This window comes from Phodopus roborovskii, unplaced genomic scaffold (assembly GCF_943737965.1).
Source record: "Phodopus roborovskii unplaced genomic scaffold, PHOROB, whole genome shotgun sequence".
NCBI lineage: Eukaryota > Metazoa > Chordata > Mammalia > Rodentia > Cricetidae > Phodopus > Phodopus roborovskii.
This window is the reverse complement of record NW_026125295.1, coordinates 28,166,242-28,183,563: the sequence shown is the minus strand read 5'-3', so window position 1 is coordinate 28,183,563 and position 17,322 is coordinate 28,166,242. Positions and strand designations below refer to the sequence as shown.

At 36.0% G+C, this 17,322-nt stretch overlaps 1 protein-coding gene across 2 annotated transcripts in view; it reads left to right on the top strand.

Annotated features, from left to right (window-relative positions):
• The window catches only part of Plod2 (procollagen-lysine,2-oxoglutarate 5-dioxygenase 2), a 70,530-nt gene that overhangs the window by 47,872 nt on the left and 5,336 nt on the right, over positions 1 to 17,322 (top strand). The window contains exons 8-16 of one of the 2 annotated variants that reach the window (XM_051207159.1): positions 2,880 to 2,981; positions 5,463 to 5,588; positions 7,044 to 7,165; positions 8,934 to 9,038; positions 10,995 to 11,120; positions 13,202 to 13,343; positions 14,386 to 14,448; positions 15,382 to 15,495; positions 17,187 to 17,252. In XM_051207159.1, coding sequence (XP_051063116.1) covers positions 2,880 to 2,981; positions 5,463 to 5,588; positions 7,044 to 7,165; positions 8,934 to 9,038; positions 10,995 to 11,120; positions 13,202 to 13,343; positions 14,386 to 14,448; positions 15,382 to 15,495; positions 17,187 to 17,252 — 966 coding nt within the window. The remainder of the gene's footprint in view (positions 1 to 2,879; positions 2,982 to 5,462; positions 5,589 to 7,043; positions 7,166 to 8,933; positions 9,039 to 10,994; positions 11,121 to 13,201; positions 13,344 to 14,385; positions 14,449 to 15,381; positions 15,496 to 17,186; positions 17,253 to 17,322) is intronic. The other variant, XM_051207166.1, reaches the window with a different exon arrangement.

Sequence of the window (17,322 nt, the reverse complement as noted above, 5' to 3'; positions counted from 1 at the left end):
TTGAAAAACTTGAGTGTGAACAGTTTATTTACATTGTCTTTTATGCAGTATAGCATCAATTTAAAATAAACCTTTTATTCTATAGATGGATACTTGACTTTAATGTCTACTTTTTTTAGGAACAGTAAAGGCCAGAGGACTGGAAAATAAGCTGTATTCTCCCAATTGTTCAGAGATCTTAGAATAATCACCTGTGTTGCACATAAAAAGAAGTAATTTCTTTGACTAATTTGATTTATAATAACAAGAGTGACCTTATTCCATGCCCCAAAATCATAGTGATTAGTAGAGATGACCTTGATTAATAGCTAGACGGGGTGGGAGTAGGCTCTCTGTGCAGATGATGTCATATTTGGAGCTTGGAAGAGGGTTTGGGAAAATGCTAGCACCCGGTGCTCTGGAGCCCAAGACAGCCTCGCCCCGTAAGCTGTTTTCCACACCTTCCACAGCAGCCAGCAGAGACATTCACAGATGTTATGGGGAAAACAGATGCCCTGATGTATGTGAACTGGGAGGGGATGGGTAATCTCTGCCATGGATGACAAATACAAGGACATTTCCCATCAAAGGTACTGTTTCCCAATATTTTAATTACTCTGGAAACAAAGGGCAGAAGGTGGAAAGTTACAAAATCAAATTTTATCTCTCAAAACTTGAAGTTAGCCACTTTGTACTTTACTCCTTAGGACTATTAACCATTTTCATTTTCATACTCATACCAGAGAATGTAGTACACTAGTTCATGGCATAAATATTGAATTTTTATGGTATTTCTAAGTAGGAAAGTTATCAGCCCTTATATGTTGTGAGGATTTTAAATGTGTCCAGTAATTTCAGAGACTTTTACCTTCCTTTAAAATTATTTTCAAGGATATTCTAATGAAGGTCATGTATTTCATGATTTGTATTCTTTGTGTCCCTTCAAAGTAAATTCTATTAAGGGGCACGTTTTTGTATAATCATTTATTTTATTTTTTTACGTTTTTCAAAACAGGGTTCCTCTGTGTAGCTTTGGACCCAATCCTGACACTCACTCTGTAGATCAGGCTAGCCTCAAACATACAGGGATCGGCCTGTCTCTGCCTCCCGAGTGAGTGCTGGGATTAAAGGTGTGCATCACCACCGCCCAGCCCGTGTCTTATTTTAATGCTCACTTTTGTTATCCGGCAATCAGAAGTACTTCCTGTGTCTTCTTATGAATTTTTCAGTGCCACCATTGTTCCCTATCCCAGTTTGAGAGCATGTCACTCTGTAGTCCTGACTAGCATGACCTCAACTTGTAGAATGCCCTGACTTTGAACTCAAAGAGATCCATCTGCCTTTACCTCTGGAGTTTTGAGATTAAAGGTGTACATGACCATGCTCAAAAATAATGACTCTTGAAATGTTATAATGACTGTCATGACCGTGTCGTTTCTGACTTCTGAGTTACCACATCATCCAAAGCAATTGTCCTTGTGGTACTTGCCTGTGTCTTAGGTTTGCAGAGGGTCAGTGTATCCATGTTTACAGAATCTGGCAGCGCAAGGGCTTTCCTATGCTAATGCATAGCTTCCTGGTTCCCCTACCTTCTAACTGAAGTTTCTGTGCAGTAGAAATACTTGCACAGAACTGGGGAAGGACTCTGGTAAAAGGACTGGGTAGCCCCCTCCTCTGCTGTACTTTAGGGTCTTAAGAAGTTGGAAATGTCTTGTAAGCGCTCCTTTATGTGCTTCCACATCTATCTTTAATATGTTTGCCTTTCTCCATCAAGTACCTTCCTTTTGCCTGTTCGAAAAATAAAACAACAACAAAACATGATTAGCCGGTGGTGGTAGAGGTGGCGGCAAGCCTTTAATCCAAACACCTGGGGAGGGGGAGCAGGTGGAACCCTGCAGGTGCTAGGGCAGACTGGCCTACAAAGCAGTTCCAGGACAGCCCTGAAACCCTGTCGTAAAACAAAAACGAAAACAAACAAGCTAAAAACCATGACTATGTAAGCATAATGAGGATTTGAGTATGTTCTTACAATGGTAATGCTAGTTTACAACAGACACTGTGTGATATCAAGATTGCAGATGTTCTAGTCACTTTGTTACCTTTACCTCTGGAGAATGAATATCTTCTGCAATGTCCCAGTTTCAGAGAGTTTCAAGTTATTTTGAATGCTGAAACGGAATGGTAGTGTGCTTGTTTCTTTTGGTATCTTCCTCACCTTACTGACAATAGTTCAGAACATAAATCACAGTTATACAAAAATGAGATGAATCCCAGTAGATACTGAGAAGAGAGGGGCGGTCAGGGAGGAGGTACCCTGGCAGATGGGTAAGCAGCTTACACTTCCGCTTCTCCTTGGTTCTTGCAGTGACTGTTTTAAAGCCTGGCTGACAGATGTGTCTGTAGAAATGACTTAATGTTCTTGGGTGAAGGAGTGGCCTCACTCTTTGTTTAGTGTGATGTGTTGGTGAGAGATCACATTACTCCTGCCCCATTTACTGCAGGGGTCTGTGCTGAACATTTAAACACATTGATCTTATTACTGCACACAGGATTCATGGTGGTTTGTCTAGATGCCGTTATCTGTTCCTTTAAAACTTTGTTTGGCCTATTTTTTTTTACAGTGGTAATTTCTAATATTATTCTATATATCAAATTATATCAAATAATATGACCTGCAATTTTTATAACTACTTGGAAATTTCTAGTTGTAGTTTGTAGCACTTAATGATTCATCATCTAAAGAAAATTTTGTTTAATGTGTTTATGTTGGTGATACATGTTAATGTGATTAGGGGATTGTACCAGGCACACACAGAATTCTGGGAAACTATTGATTAGATAGTGAGAACTTGGTGCGTATGGACTGCTTCTGTTCATCTGTTTTTTCCTACATTCATTAGATTCTCCTGAATTACTTTGGAAACTATGTTCCCAATTCATGGACACAGGAAAATGGCTGTGCTCTTTGTGACTTTGACACAGTTGACTTGTCTGCAGTAGATGTAAGTGGCATTTGTGTACTTGTATCAAAAATCTACACTGTCATGAAACGCAGTGAAAAAAGGCAAATTGTTCTATAGTTTCCATTGTATATTTGACAACAGATTTATAATGTAAAAAGTACAGTGGCTTAGAAAATCTAGAAGCCTATACTTTTGAATTGTTTTGAAAGCATTAGCAGCTGAAAGTTGACCTCATTTGCCGTAAGTGGACTGAGCACCTACAGCATGCCAGAGAAGGCAGGGCAGCGTTGGCAAAAGCAGAGTCCCCTGAGACATGTGTGACTGTAGAGCGGAAGGGTCCCACAGCACAGAGCACTGGGTTCCCCAAAACCAATGCTTCCTTTCTCATCACTGTCTGAAGGGAGAATAGGAAGTGAATTGTCTACACTTAGTAACTTCTAAAGAGAGCTCTATGTCACTTAAAAATAAGCAGTTTTTTTGGCCAGACTTTGAAGCAACAAACTAAATGTTTCCTATCTGGAAAGAGAGCCAGAACAGTTCTGAATGAATCTGCACCATGGAGATGGTTAAACACTTGTCTTGATGCTTTTTGCAGAAAATGGTGTTGTCCTCTGGAAGGAGAAGCAATTCCTTCTGTTTGGATTTTCCCTTCTAGTTTAAACTTTCTGGTTCAAGGATAAAATACTAGTGTTGAAGTTTTTATTCAGCGTATAAATAATGTTTTTTGAATATAAATAATTTGCTCTGTAACAATGTTTGACTTACAAAATGTGCTAGAAAGGAAAAACAACTTATTCCTAGGTATAATAAAAGTCTGTGGTTTTCAAAACATAGTAGTCATGCAATAGGAACATAGAAATGAAACATTTGTAGGAGTTAAGACCTCAGATACAGCATGTGTTTAGACGTGGGCCATGGCATTTTCTTATTGGGTAGAATTAATTTTTTATTACATTTTTATTCACTTATGCTATGTTTGTGCATGCGTTTATGTACATGTTAGGGTGCACATTCTGTCTGCATGTGTGGAGGAGGTCAGAGGACAGTTTGCAATAGTTGCTTCTCTTACTGTGTGAGTCCTGTGGGTCAGACTGATAGGCTTGTTGGCAAACACCGTACTGAGTCATCTTGCTGGCCCTTTACGTGCATATTTTAGAAATATTTTTAATTTAATAGATAAATTAGTTTAATAAATATTTAACTCTTGTGTCACTATTACTTTTAAAAAACTAAAATAGAAGCATGCAATGTCTCTGAATTACTCCTCTGAGTTCTTTCTTGCTTGTGTATAAATGTGAGGTGGTTAACTTCTAAGGCAATTAGGTTATGTGAATTAAACACATAAGAGAAGATCGTGACCTACTCTTGACTCTTATTCCATTAAACTGAAAACTCCTAGAGGGTAGGTGCACTGTTCCCAGTTCTTTGCATTTATTTACTCATTTAGCACTCAGCGTTTGGGCCAGTGAACTGACAGAGCACAGTGGACAGGCATTCTTCCTTGCAAACAGATGTTCACATATCCAGATAATGGAGGGATATGTGGGAAGAGATGGGAAGACATAACCAATTCAAGACTTAACATGTGTGGGATTAAAATACATTTGTATTTCTGGGTCTGAGTTTCTAGTTCAGTGGTGGTGAGCTTGCTAAGCATGTTTGGGCCCCATGAAGACCTCACATAGCTCTGGCTTTAGTCCCATTGCATAGGAACTCACTTGTAAGCCTGTTTACTACTTTAATTGTAACCCTTTCAACCAGGAGCTTCTATTCCCTTTGCTAAAACACCACCCATCCCAAAGACTGCCATGGTCAATGTGTATTCCAGATATTTTATATGAAAAAAATAACAGGATACTACCCCTAAGACATGCTTAAAGTGGATTTAGGAAAATGTATACAAAATTTGCATTAAGATAATGTATTACTGAGAGAAAGTAGTTTTTCTTACATGGAGTAATATGCCAAAAGAAAGTAAAAACAACAAAGCCTATTATTAAGATTAGATCATTCCTCTCCCTCCTCCCTCTTCTTCTCCATCCCACACCCCCTTTCCTTTTTCCTGTCTCCTGTCTCTCTCCTTCCTCCATGCCTGGAGATAGGCACTCTACCAGTCAGCAGCATCCCTAACCTAACTCTGTGGTTTTTATAGAATTTTTCAAAACAGAGTTTGGCTTCTTTGAGAGGAGCCCTGAAGGAAGTAGACCAGTTACGTAGGTTGTGTCATCCGTATGGTGAATAGGGTAATAACTTTGAGTTATAAATCCAAGTTACAAGAAAAGGGTAATTCAATAAAGTCACTTTGATTGGCTTCATAGACATTGACTTGCAGTGTCAGAGGGCTATCTGTGGTTGATGCCAGTTTCATGATTATGCTGATGAGAAAGTCTGTCTGTTGAAAGTCTTTTCTTGGTTTTGTTTTGCTGCTGTTGTGACCCCCTCCCTCCAGTGTGATAGTAGCTAAGATTTGAACAGAGCTTACTGATCATATTTTGCTTTTGTGTTTGCTATAAAACTTAGGTTCATCCAAAGGTAACAATAGGTGTTTTTATTGAACAACCAACCCCCTTTTTACCTCGATTCCTGGACTTACTGTTATCACTGGATTATCCCAAAGAAGCACTTAAACTCTTCATTCATAACAAAGTAAGTATTTTGGTCTTGAGGGTTGCATATGGGGACTTTTTTTTTTTTTTTTTTTTTTTTTTTTTTGAAGCAACTCCTCTTGCAACAAAAAACCAAATAGATAGAATGTTTTACTTCTGTCGTGAGTTAAGAATTGAAAATTTAATCTAATATTAGGCTGAGCCACTTGAAACTGACAGTTTCTGTAGCTCAGAATGGCTGAGTATTAGCCATTTTCACAGTTTGTCAGCACAATTAATGAGGGTGTGCAGAAGAGCCTGTTCCTTTGCATTGGGTGACTTTGGGGCTTTTATAGACTAGCCGTTGATGATTTTTCCAGCAATAATACCATAGCATCAGAACTGACACCCTCTCATCTGTCTCAAAGTGGCATGCTCCTTACCACAGAAACTCGATATTTTTATTTATTACAGTACCTTCAGATCCTCCCAAACACAAAATATTCAAACATAAGTCAGTTCTGTCAGTATTTGTTTTTATTTCTTTCTCAGGTGATAGCCACAAAGCTTACTGTTTTCTGCTTTTGTGGTAATAGGCTTTTGTTTAACTATTATTTTTTGGTATGTCTTATAATCATTCATTTTTTTTCCAGAGACTTTTTCAAATTTCAGAAACCCACTTTTAACAAGTTCAAAGAATAAATATCAGACATTTGCTGTCCAAAATTAATCATAATATAGATACTTAACTCAAGCACTTTTACATTCGTGGTATTGTGCTTTCTGTTGCCCTTTTACCTGCTTTCAAATGGCCTTAAATTCCTTACCTTCAGTTTTTATCATTCTTTTTATGGCTCTGTCCTGCGGTCTTATGTGATAGCTGACCTTACCATGCTGTGACAGCACTTTTGAGAGACAGAGTGAGATGTGATGCATAAAAAAAAACTTCTCACACACTGGTGCTAGAGAAGGAATCTTCCTGAACTTCAGTACTGCTGAATTATGAATCATTTTAAATTGGTGGTTTTACACTAGCAGCTGGCTATCTATCAATATGAATTTGTTAAATAGTCTTTTTGTCTAAAGACAATTTTTTATGTTGTCATTAATTGCACTCTTTGGCTTCAAGGATTATTGTTAAATTTTATCTTGTACAATGAGGCTGTTTATATACATAACAGATTATTATCTATTACATTTAATAAACCTCTTTTCTGGATTTTTTATGGCAAATATCTAAGGTTCTTAGGCAGCAAAATTTCCCCCCCTTCAGTTAGAATTCTCTTTAATGACTAGGGTTTAAGTATTATTGCAGGACTTGACCTATGAGTAAATACTGAAATAATTTTAAAACAGCTACTCCTTTTGGGTATTGATACAAATCTATTTTATGTTCTTTGTGTGATTTTTTTCAACTAAATTATATAATTCACACTTTGAGTATGAAGCATTGTTTTTAATGAACAATTCAGAGTCTGTTTCCTCACTCATTTTTTATATTTAAAATTTGTTACAGGAAGTCTATCATGAAAAGGACATCAAAGTGTTTTTTGATAAAGCCAAGCATGAGATCAGCACCATCAAAATAGTAGGACCAGAAGAAAATCTAAGTCAAGCAGAAGCCAGAAACATGGGGATGTATGTCTGAATAACATATATTAAATTATTCTAGTAGATGAACGTCAAGAAAATATTTCTCCCGAATTATTCCATTAAAGTCCCAAGGCACCACTTTGCATGTATGTGTCATAGATGCAGATGCAGGAGTCAGTTCAGGAGTTGTGTGGAAGTCACTTATATTTTTCTCTAATCTGAGTCAAAATATTTAATCAGGTTATGAATTCAACTTTGGATAAAGATTTAAACAAAACAGATAAATAATATTATGACTGTAATAGTGGATGTCTTACATTTAAATTCACCATCCAAAGGTTGTGTAGTTAAAGCTCCTGCGGAGAATATGTGTCTTCCTCCTTGACATCGCTAATACTCTACACCAGAAAGAGCTGGCTTTTGGTCCTGTAAAACTTCCAATAGGGTGCTTGTAAAACTCTGCTTACTGAACAATTGTGTGAACAGTTCAGTGAATGCCAGGTTGACACTCAAGACCACATGTTGAAAGCTGCTTGTGAAAAGGCAAGGCTATTGTGCTGACTCTTATGCCCTGTGCCAGTCCAGCTCACTGCTAGGGTCTCTTCTTGGGAAGGGCTTTAGCATAATCAGAAATGATTATAGCCCTAACTCATTTATTGGGCAATCCCTTGAGTCCCCACTCAGGATTTTTTTCTCTCTTATGATTTTAACTGCTGTAAAATTTCCCATCACCTGTCCTGCTTGGTAGCTAGTTTTAAAAAGTGTTCTTAAAAGTAGGAAGTGGCCAGCTGAGCCAGCTGTGAGGCTGGAAAGATGAAGCGGGCAAGAGAATCCTAAATGCAGAAGCCATAGCATATGGGCGATTTCATAGCTCATCATGGTATCACTAGTGGCTTAGTCCTTGATGTCCTGTTGAAAACACTGCGGTCTCTCCTGGAAAATCATGTGAGCCAGCATTTTCCAGTGAGTGGGTTGGACATAAGTGTCTTAAAAAGCACTCTATGCATCAAGTGTAAAATACTTAAGGTGCCTTTATCTACATAATTCCTTTCAAACATAGTTGTGTGTCTTAGTATGTGTAGGCTAGGATTAATCTTAATCACCACACACACACAAACACCACAAAGGTATCTCAAACCCCTAAGATCCCAATTATTGATGATAGAGTATTTCATTTTGTGTATCTTCGTGTTTGTGTATAAAAGTAATTTAAAATATAGATAAATTGGGGTAAGTTATTTCTTCCTTCAGGAAACGTATTTCACAAATTCCCATTATTTCCAGATGTTTTGCATGTGCAGTGTATGTTTGTGTATACCTTGTGCACCTATCATGTGCAGAAGCCAGAATAGGGCCTGAGATGTCTGTGTCTATCAAATATCCACCTTATTCCCTTGAGACAGCTGTCATCTTTCACTTCCCTGGAACCAGACTGAAGGACAGTCAGTCCTAACCACCCACCTCTGTCTATGACCCTGCAGTATTAGAGTGACGGGCTTTTACTATGGATCTGGGTCATAAGTCCTTATGCTTGCACAGCAAACACTATCATATACTGAGCCATCCCTGTGACTCCTAAAAGTTTTTAGGCTTAAAATATTTAGTGACTTAAAATATATATCTCACTTGGCCTAAAATTGTAGTGATGTCTACTATGGGTGTATATGTTGATGATTAGTCATTTTCAGTATCAAGGCATTTTTTTTTTATTGGAAAATACATCAGAACTTTCCCATTTATGGTTGCTTTATGCTAATATTTCCAAGCAGGGAGTTTTATCTAATGCTAATTTTATTTTCCTTCTCAATACCAGGGATTTCTGCCGTCAAGATGAAAAGTGTGATTACTACTTTAGTGTGGATGCAGATGTTGTTTTGACAAACCCGAGAACTTTAAAAATTTTGATTGAACAAAACAGGTACTACAATTTAGCATGAATTCATTAATAATATGATAATTTTCCACATCTATGTGGGCACAATACTTAACTGTGTAATAAATTGAGGTAGATCATATTCAACTATCTTCTACATGTTGTAAGCTCCCAGTACTAAGTGTTGTACTAGCAATCTTAGAAATGAAAGTGTTCGATAATTCTTACAGTCAAACAGTAGCAGTTAATGTTATTTGGTCTATTTTTCTCTTTAAAGCTAAGTTTAATTATATTATCAATGTTTCTGATACTGGTAAATTTTCAATTTTTTCATCATCCATAAATATTTTAAGTATAGGCTTTAATAAAACTATCAGTTACTTCATAGAGTTATAGTTTTAAAATCAGACATTTCAGATATACTGATCATGTCACAACCAGTAATTGCATTTACTGTTGTACTGAATGTTACTGAGCCCCTGTTCTCACTGACTTAAACTGAAATGGAATAAAGACATTGTGGATATCTAGTTATAAGGCTCTTAATCCCACTTGTTATATATACTGCAGCTACTACTGATTCTCTTGCTATTCACTGTTCCTCATCGCTCACATGTACTATTTATCTACATTAACACAATGTTTCTCATATAAAAAGAAGATGTAGGAGCTAACAATGTTAGTATGGCTTCACTATGTTAAGTAACATTATATAGGAAGTTTGTAATTCTGCTTCAGGAGACACTGAGATTATAAATTACAATTTAATGTCAGTTGTGGACATTGAAACATCATTCCCCGAATACCATAAAAGCTAATTTATACCTTTATTTCTAGTGCTGTAGTTATTCTACAGTACAGATCCATGTGCTTCTGGCCAGTGTTTAGTAAATGAGAAAGTTAAAACAAAAATCTTGGTGGGCACTACAGTGTAAAAGTGATTGTAGAGGAACATCAGACTTTTCACTCATTTGGAAAATCTTGATATTATAAATAAGATCTCCAATGGGAAAACCTGACATATTTCAAATTTGTACTGTGTTTGTGTAATGGGATCACTTTCCAAATAGTTATTAAAACTGCATATTATCTGTTTGCTATGGCTTTAACAAAAAGCTACCAGTTGGGTAAATTATAAACATCACAAGTTCATTGGCTCATAGACCAGATCCTGGGTGGTTTACATGACATGCAGGGCTGCTGCAAGGCTGCCTGGCTGCTGTGTAACGTTCCCAGATACATCATGAGGAGAGCAGGGACAAGATGAGACAGTAAGAACAGGAAGTGCCGAGTGAGGGAAGAAATGAGTTTCGAGGTCCCTACTCTTTTATAACCTTCTCTGGACTTCAGGCTTGTGACCTCACAAAGTCCCTTCTCTCAGCACCATCAGGGTAGCAAGTCGATTTAAAGTCTAGTTTCCTGGGGACTTTCAGTTCCAGATGAGCGGCTCTGTTTTGTTTTGTGAAGTGCAGGCTGATGTAGCCATTGCTACAAGGCCAGCTTACAACTACAACCCAGCTTAGAAAGTCATAAATACTGGAGACAGATGGTAAAGTGATTAAGATTTGTTTTAGGAACACATGTCTTCAGTGTCTCAGCCCATCTGCATGTGTTGTTTTTCATTCAACAAATATTCATTGGCTACCTTAATACAGCAGAGAGTGTTCACTTTGCCTGATTTACTTGAAATTAATTTAAATACAAGGAATATTTGTATTTCTTGTTAAAAAGTTAACTCAATATGTTGTTAGTATTTTCAATAAATGTTTCCCTTGTTTTGCTCCTTTTGATTAACAGAATTGAAAGAAAATTTTCAGTGTATCCATGGAAGAAAAGATGTTGGGATTTTAAATTTTTTTGTGTAATATTTAATACATATATATACATTTGTATGTATATACATACACAAATAATATATTAAATGGACTTCACTGCGTTGTGTATCTTATAAAATATACAATTCTGATAAAGATTAATAGTGTTGTGGTTTCCCTCTCCTAGGAAGATCATTGCTCCTCTGGTGACGCGTCATGGAAAGTTGTGGTCCAACTTCTGGGGAGCATTGAGTCCTGATGGATACTATGCGCGCTCTGAAGATTATGTGGATATCGTTCAGGGGAAGAGAGTGTGAGTTACTTGATTTAACCTTTCCATGTACAGTATCATAAAGATTGGATCTTACTAATATTATTTGATAATCATCTTTATCTCTTTTCATTTTGCTTAGTGTGAATTTGAGAACTTGGAGCTCACTTAGGGTATTGAAATAAAATATAAAACAGTATATATATATACATATGAATGTATGTATGTATATATATTGATATATCATTAACAGGATGTAAAACAATATATATATCATTAGTGGGACAACCTCATTGCTGTGTGATAATACTTGGTTGCCACTGGTGCCCATGTAGTAGTAGAGAGGAGTAGAGCTCTTTCCTAAAAGTTGAGAAAGGCAGTTTAGTTTAGCTAATTCATTTAATAGCTCCGATTAAGTTGTCTAGGTTGCCTTTAAAATTCATAAATACAGAAATAATAATACAACAGTCCCAGTTGCATGAGGTGATTTTGTTTGTGATTGTGTAGCTTTTTGTTTCTTTTGTCATTTCTGTGTGTAGTGTCCAGTTGTATACATAAAAAAATAGGAAATTCCTTGATATTTGATTGCCATCTTTTAGATGATTTTAAAACTGCATGTGCAACAAAATATGTGTACAAGTAATATTTGCTTCCTAGGTGATAGTTGATACTTTCTAAATTGAAAAAAAAAAAAAAGTCACTCAAATATCAAGAGAGTTTTGTTAAGGAAATACTAGGCAAGAATGTGTCTCTTTTTTCCAGATGGTAGGCTATAGGTTTGTCTTAATTATCCAACTCATCAGCTCAGTTGAAAAGTGGAATATTTTGTGACCTCTAGAAAGATGTGCTCATAGGTTAAATACATTGTATTTTCCTTTAGGTGGTGGATGGTGGGGAGGTACTTTCCTTCTGAAAACTAATGATTCTGTGGGAGCTTTACATGTGAATGATGTAGCTATGATAAAGTGTTCTGTTGTTGTTGTTAGCTGCTTACATGGTAGGTAAGAAATCAGTATTCATTCTTTATTATTTCAACCACTTTTATTGACTCTAACATGATGTACGTAGGTCTTGTGTGCGAAACTGCCATGGAAATGAAGGCTGTCAAGTGCAGGGCAGTGCATTTGCATTTATTGTAATAAGTTGTCGTTGTGTTACACACAGCGCTTTCCTGCCTGATGGTAACCACAGGATAAAGAGGGTGGTAGGGGCCTTCATCAGTTAGTGAACAGGAGGGAGTGAACACATCTGCATTCCCTTAGAGAGAAACATTGGGCATACCATCACCATTCATGTTTGGATTTGCCTGACAAATACGATGGGGCTAAATGCCTATTGATTGTTTTGTATTTTCTCATCTAAGAAATACAAGATGATGTCTTTCTACATTTCCTTGGTCAAGATTTTCCCTTTCTGTTTTCCAAAGAGACAGACACGGGTCTTTAGGTTGGTACCTCCCAGATAGCAGAAGTTCTCCCGGGGTGGGGATGGGGATGGTGAAAAAATGAGCAGTATGCCAACACATACACTTCCAGCTGTGTTATTTCCTCATGTCTCCTCTTTTCTCCACACAGATTTAAATAATTCAATGAATTTAATATATATATTATATATATATACATATATACATATACATACATACATACATATATCCATCCATCCCATGGTAGGAGGAATACTCTCAATTTTAGAGTTTTCAAAGTTCTGTAATATAAACACTTCTTCTATGGCTGATTTGTTTCTAGTGAAGTCTTGTTGCTAATGTTAGGGCCAGAACACCTCTGATTCAGTGTATTAGTGCTTTTGCTATCAGATGTTTGCAATTAAACAGAAAATACTCTGTACAGTAGACTACCATGACCTAACTGCAACAATGGTGACAGAAGAGCTCCCCCAGCCAGGCACAATCTAAATTAAATCTAGAGACAATAATTTCTCCTAAACCTCATTAGGATATATGTATACCAAAACATTTCATATTTATAAAATATCGTATGTTTTACTGGACTGAACAATTTATATATGCCCAACTTGCACATATACAAAGCATTTATTTTTAAATGTAAACACGAAACACATTGTATGTATATGTAGTATTTTTGGAATGTATCTTTTGCTTTCAGAGGAATTTGGAATGTCCCATACATGGCTAATGTATACTTAATTCAAGGAAAGACACTCCGATCGGAGATGAGTGAAAGGAACTATTTTGTTCGTGATAAATTGGATCCTGATATGGCTCTTTGTCGAAATGCTAGAGAAATGGTAAGATGCACAGCTATGGCTTGCCTGAACTTTCTGACAAGATGGCTTGCTTTTCCAGTCTGTGTGTCATTGTGTTTGGATGTCCTTTTTCGTCCTTACTTGTAAATACTAGCCAATTTTTTTGGTTCTTTTTTTTTTTTTTTGAAAATAATTTGTGAACATTTATAGCATAGTTTTCAAATGTTTAGCATAGGCCTGACTCATAAGCTTTGTTACTTTAAGAATATATATCCATTCACATCTGAAATATTGTACTAAAAGATTGAGTTTAGTTAATATTAGTTTGAGTGAAATGTTCCTCACACATTCAATAACCATATAATTTTGTTTTGAAGTCAGTGACTTTTTTTCTGAGTGTGCTCTACAATATTACTGACAGTATACTCTCACAAAGCAGGGCCCCTAATCTAGGGAAATAGTATATTTAATCTTCATGAAAAACTGATGGTACATTAGTGTTTTAGAAATGTACATTATAATTAAATGTAAATACTTATATACAAATATGTTTTAATTTAGAAAACATGTTTGTAAGATTTTTTGTTTCAGATATTATTTTATTTCCCAATTTTATATAAGCAGCCATAGCCTTTGGAATATCAGAAAAGTTGGCAAGTATTTTTTCTTGGTTTAACAAGGCATGTGTTGTTCCAGTATGTTTATTGCCTGTGTATCTGTGTGCATCCTCGTTGAACACCCTTAGTACCTTCGATTGTATTTGTGCTCATGTTTGGCTGATTTCACTCAACAGCACATCCGGAATGGCCTCTGTTGCTCATTTTTTCCCTTTGTCTTAATTTTGTATCTAATGAAATTTTGCTAAGGAATGAGCTTGGATATGTGTTTCACCAAACAAGTTACAATAAAACAGTGGAAGGCTGGAAGTTCTTTGTGTGCGCTGCAAGCTTTGCTTGTTTTGCATGTTGTCTAAGAAGGACGTTTCACAATGTCAGCTTTTTATCAGAGCTGCTATATTTATTTACCACGATGCCTGACAAATAGGTGTACAGATCAACTGATCCAATGCTTCTCTTCATTTTAGACCTTACAAAGGGAAAAAGACTCCCCTACTCCGGAAACAATCCAAATGCTCAGGCCCCCAAAGGTGTCATTTTTATTTACTTTTATTTATTTTTCTTTATGTAGTTATGTTAGATATGCAGTGTTGAGTGGCAGTAAAGTATCCTTAATAATCGCCTTTGCATTGATCTGTAAAATGTTGGTACTCATGGGCTCTTTATCTGTCCGTATGAGTGTTGTGGGATTTTGCAGGAGTGTTGCTTGATGGTCAGTTCTTGGATCATTGAAGTAATTTACATTTTATAATTAGCAGGTGAGAGAAATAACCTCACATACTTTTACTCAGTGTTGTAGGGTTTTGGGGTGCTGAGGAGAACAGAAGGGAGTACACATGAAATACATCTCCTTTGGAGATAAGGTTTGGGCACTCACTGATGTGTTGCTTGTCACTAATCTTTTTACCAACAAACAGGTACAAAGAGACATTTTTGGCCCAGTGGGTATCTGCCATATTTGTTTGGTTTAGGGAAGAACAATAGATTTCCCTCTTTACTGCCTTAAGATGCCTGGAGAATTGTGTTGGGTCTAAAACAATACAACAGAGGAATGTTAAGCACTGGGGATGTACTTCTCACATCTTAAGTTCTCATAAAATACGTGTTTCTTTGAAAGGAAAAGAAGCCAAAGAGAAGATGCATATCGTTGCCTGTGGATGTCTGAAAAATATTTCTGCTTTCAAACAGATTTTTTTTCCCTATCTCTCTCTAGGATCTCTAAAAAAGTGACAAAACAGCCTAAACGCCCCTCTTCTCAATTGACCATTAGTGCTCTTAGTTTTGTGTGTTTTCTGAGTTTTTTTTTTAAACAATTTTTATTTATTTTATATAATGCACTGGTTTTATGAAAAATTGAAATGCATGTTTATTAATTAAATATAAAAATTAATGTGTTCTGTGTATTTTCCCCATGGTTAAATGTCCTGTACTTTGAGAGTAATACTGCTGTTTTTGGTACATAGGGTATGTTTATGTACATTTCTAACAGACATGAATTTGGACGGCTGTTGTCAACTGCCAATTACAATACCTCCCATTTCAACAATGACCTCTGGCAGATTTTTGAAAACCCTGTGGTAAGTTCATGTTCAACTCCCTTGTTGCTTATCTCCCTGTCACTCTAAAAGGATATAAAATGAGTAATTGTATCAACACATAAATATTTTTGAATGAGTAAAAATAATTGTATTTTATGAATTTCAATAGTTCTAAACTTGGCTAAGAACATTTTAAAATTAAGACACATTACTTTAAAGAAAAGGAAAAAATCCATGTTTTTGCTTTGTTTCAAAATTTCTACTTTCTATATTCAAAAGTACCATCCAGTTCTTAACCATAGTTTTAGAAAAAATAACTATGAGTCACATAGATATTTTCAAAGTCTGTGGTGGGGGAAGACCTCAGTTACTAAAGATAAAGTTTGGAGATAATACATAAAACTCCCCTCTAGCATGCAAAATGCATTAGATTCATTTCCAGCTGCCCCCTGCCTCACTCCCCACATATATCAAGATATATCAAGAATTTAGCTTGGAAAAATAACCATTATTTTTCAACTTATTAAAGTGTTATGACAATTTTGTAAATATATACTGAAGATAGTCAAAGCACAATACTAAGTAAAGCTTTCTCCTGTATAAGTAAGCATGTATAAGTAAGTTGAAGAAATTTGAGTCAGATAGCTCTTGGAACTGAATTATGTGGACCTCTTACTTCAGTAAAGTTGGCGCATTAATCGCTTGAGAAAGCTGTCTTGAATGGCCATTTTGGTTACCTTTCTAGGATCTCTTCCCCCTGCCAAGTGTGAGTTTTAAATTACAAAGATGCAGACCACCTGATGAGAGTAGTCTTTGATTTTACAGAAATAGCAGAATTCCAAAAAAGAGCAACTTTGAATACAGAATCCTCTGCTGGATAGAAAAAAGAACATCTTTTGGTATTTTAAAAGTGCCTTTGTCCCATTTTATCTGTCTGTGTCCACCTTTAATTAGGGAGAACTGGAAATGGTTTTCTTTTTATGGAGAGGGTAGGATCTACACACTTAAGGTGGGCTCTGAATTTTTGAGTGGTCTGGTGGGGGTAGAATTACTTGGTGATGAGCTACCGGGTGAGCTCTTAGTTTGCATGCTGCATTGTGTATATTCCTGTAGGAACTCAGCTCCCAAGAGGTTATGGGGAAAGTGCTGAGCTAATACGCTATTTACCTTCCCATGGTTTTGCTCATTCTTTCATATTTTCTTTAGATGTTTTGTGGAAGAATACTTAACGATTTCCCCATTGTCAGAGTTTTTTTTTAAAAGATAAATGAGATCATACTTGACTCGATGACTAGAAAGATGTTTTCAAGTGAAGAGTTAATGTTAGTGCCCGATATAAAACATTAGGGACTTTAACATCAATACATTTAAAGTGATGACCAAACCTAATTGGAATGTGAGATCTATACCTAAGCAGGGAGTTTTTTCCTACCCTTAACACTCTAAGTACATTCCCAGTTCTATTTTTTATGTTTAAACACCACAATTTCTCTTGTGTATATTCTAAATATTGCATATGAATCTGTTCATTATAATATCAGTTTTAATAACATCAAACTTTATAGATAAAAGGTTTCTTTTAAAGGTTGAAATATACACTGCCTTTTGAAAAGTACTATTTTGTTCAGTACATTGATACATATTAGCTATTTGAATAATTTATATGATGTATATACTTATTCATGGAAAATTTATTTGTTTAAATTTGTTTTTTTTTTTTTTTTTTTTAGGACTGGAAGGAAAAATATATAAACCGTGATTATTCAAAGATTTTCACTGAGAACATAGTTGAGCAGGTTTGTACTAATAAGTGTAACATTTAGAGTGGTTTTCCTATAATTTCCACCAAATCTGATTTTAGAAATA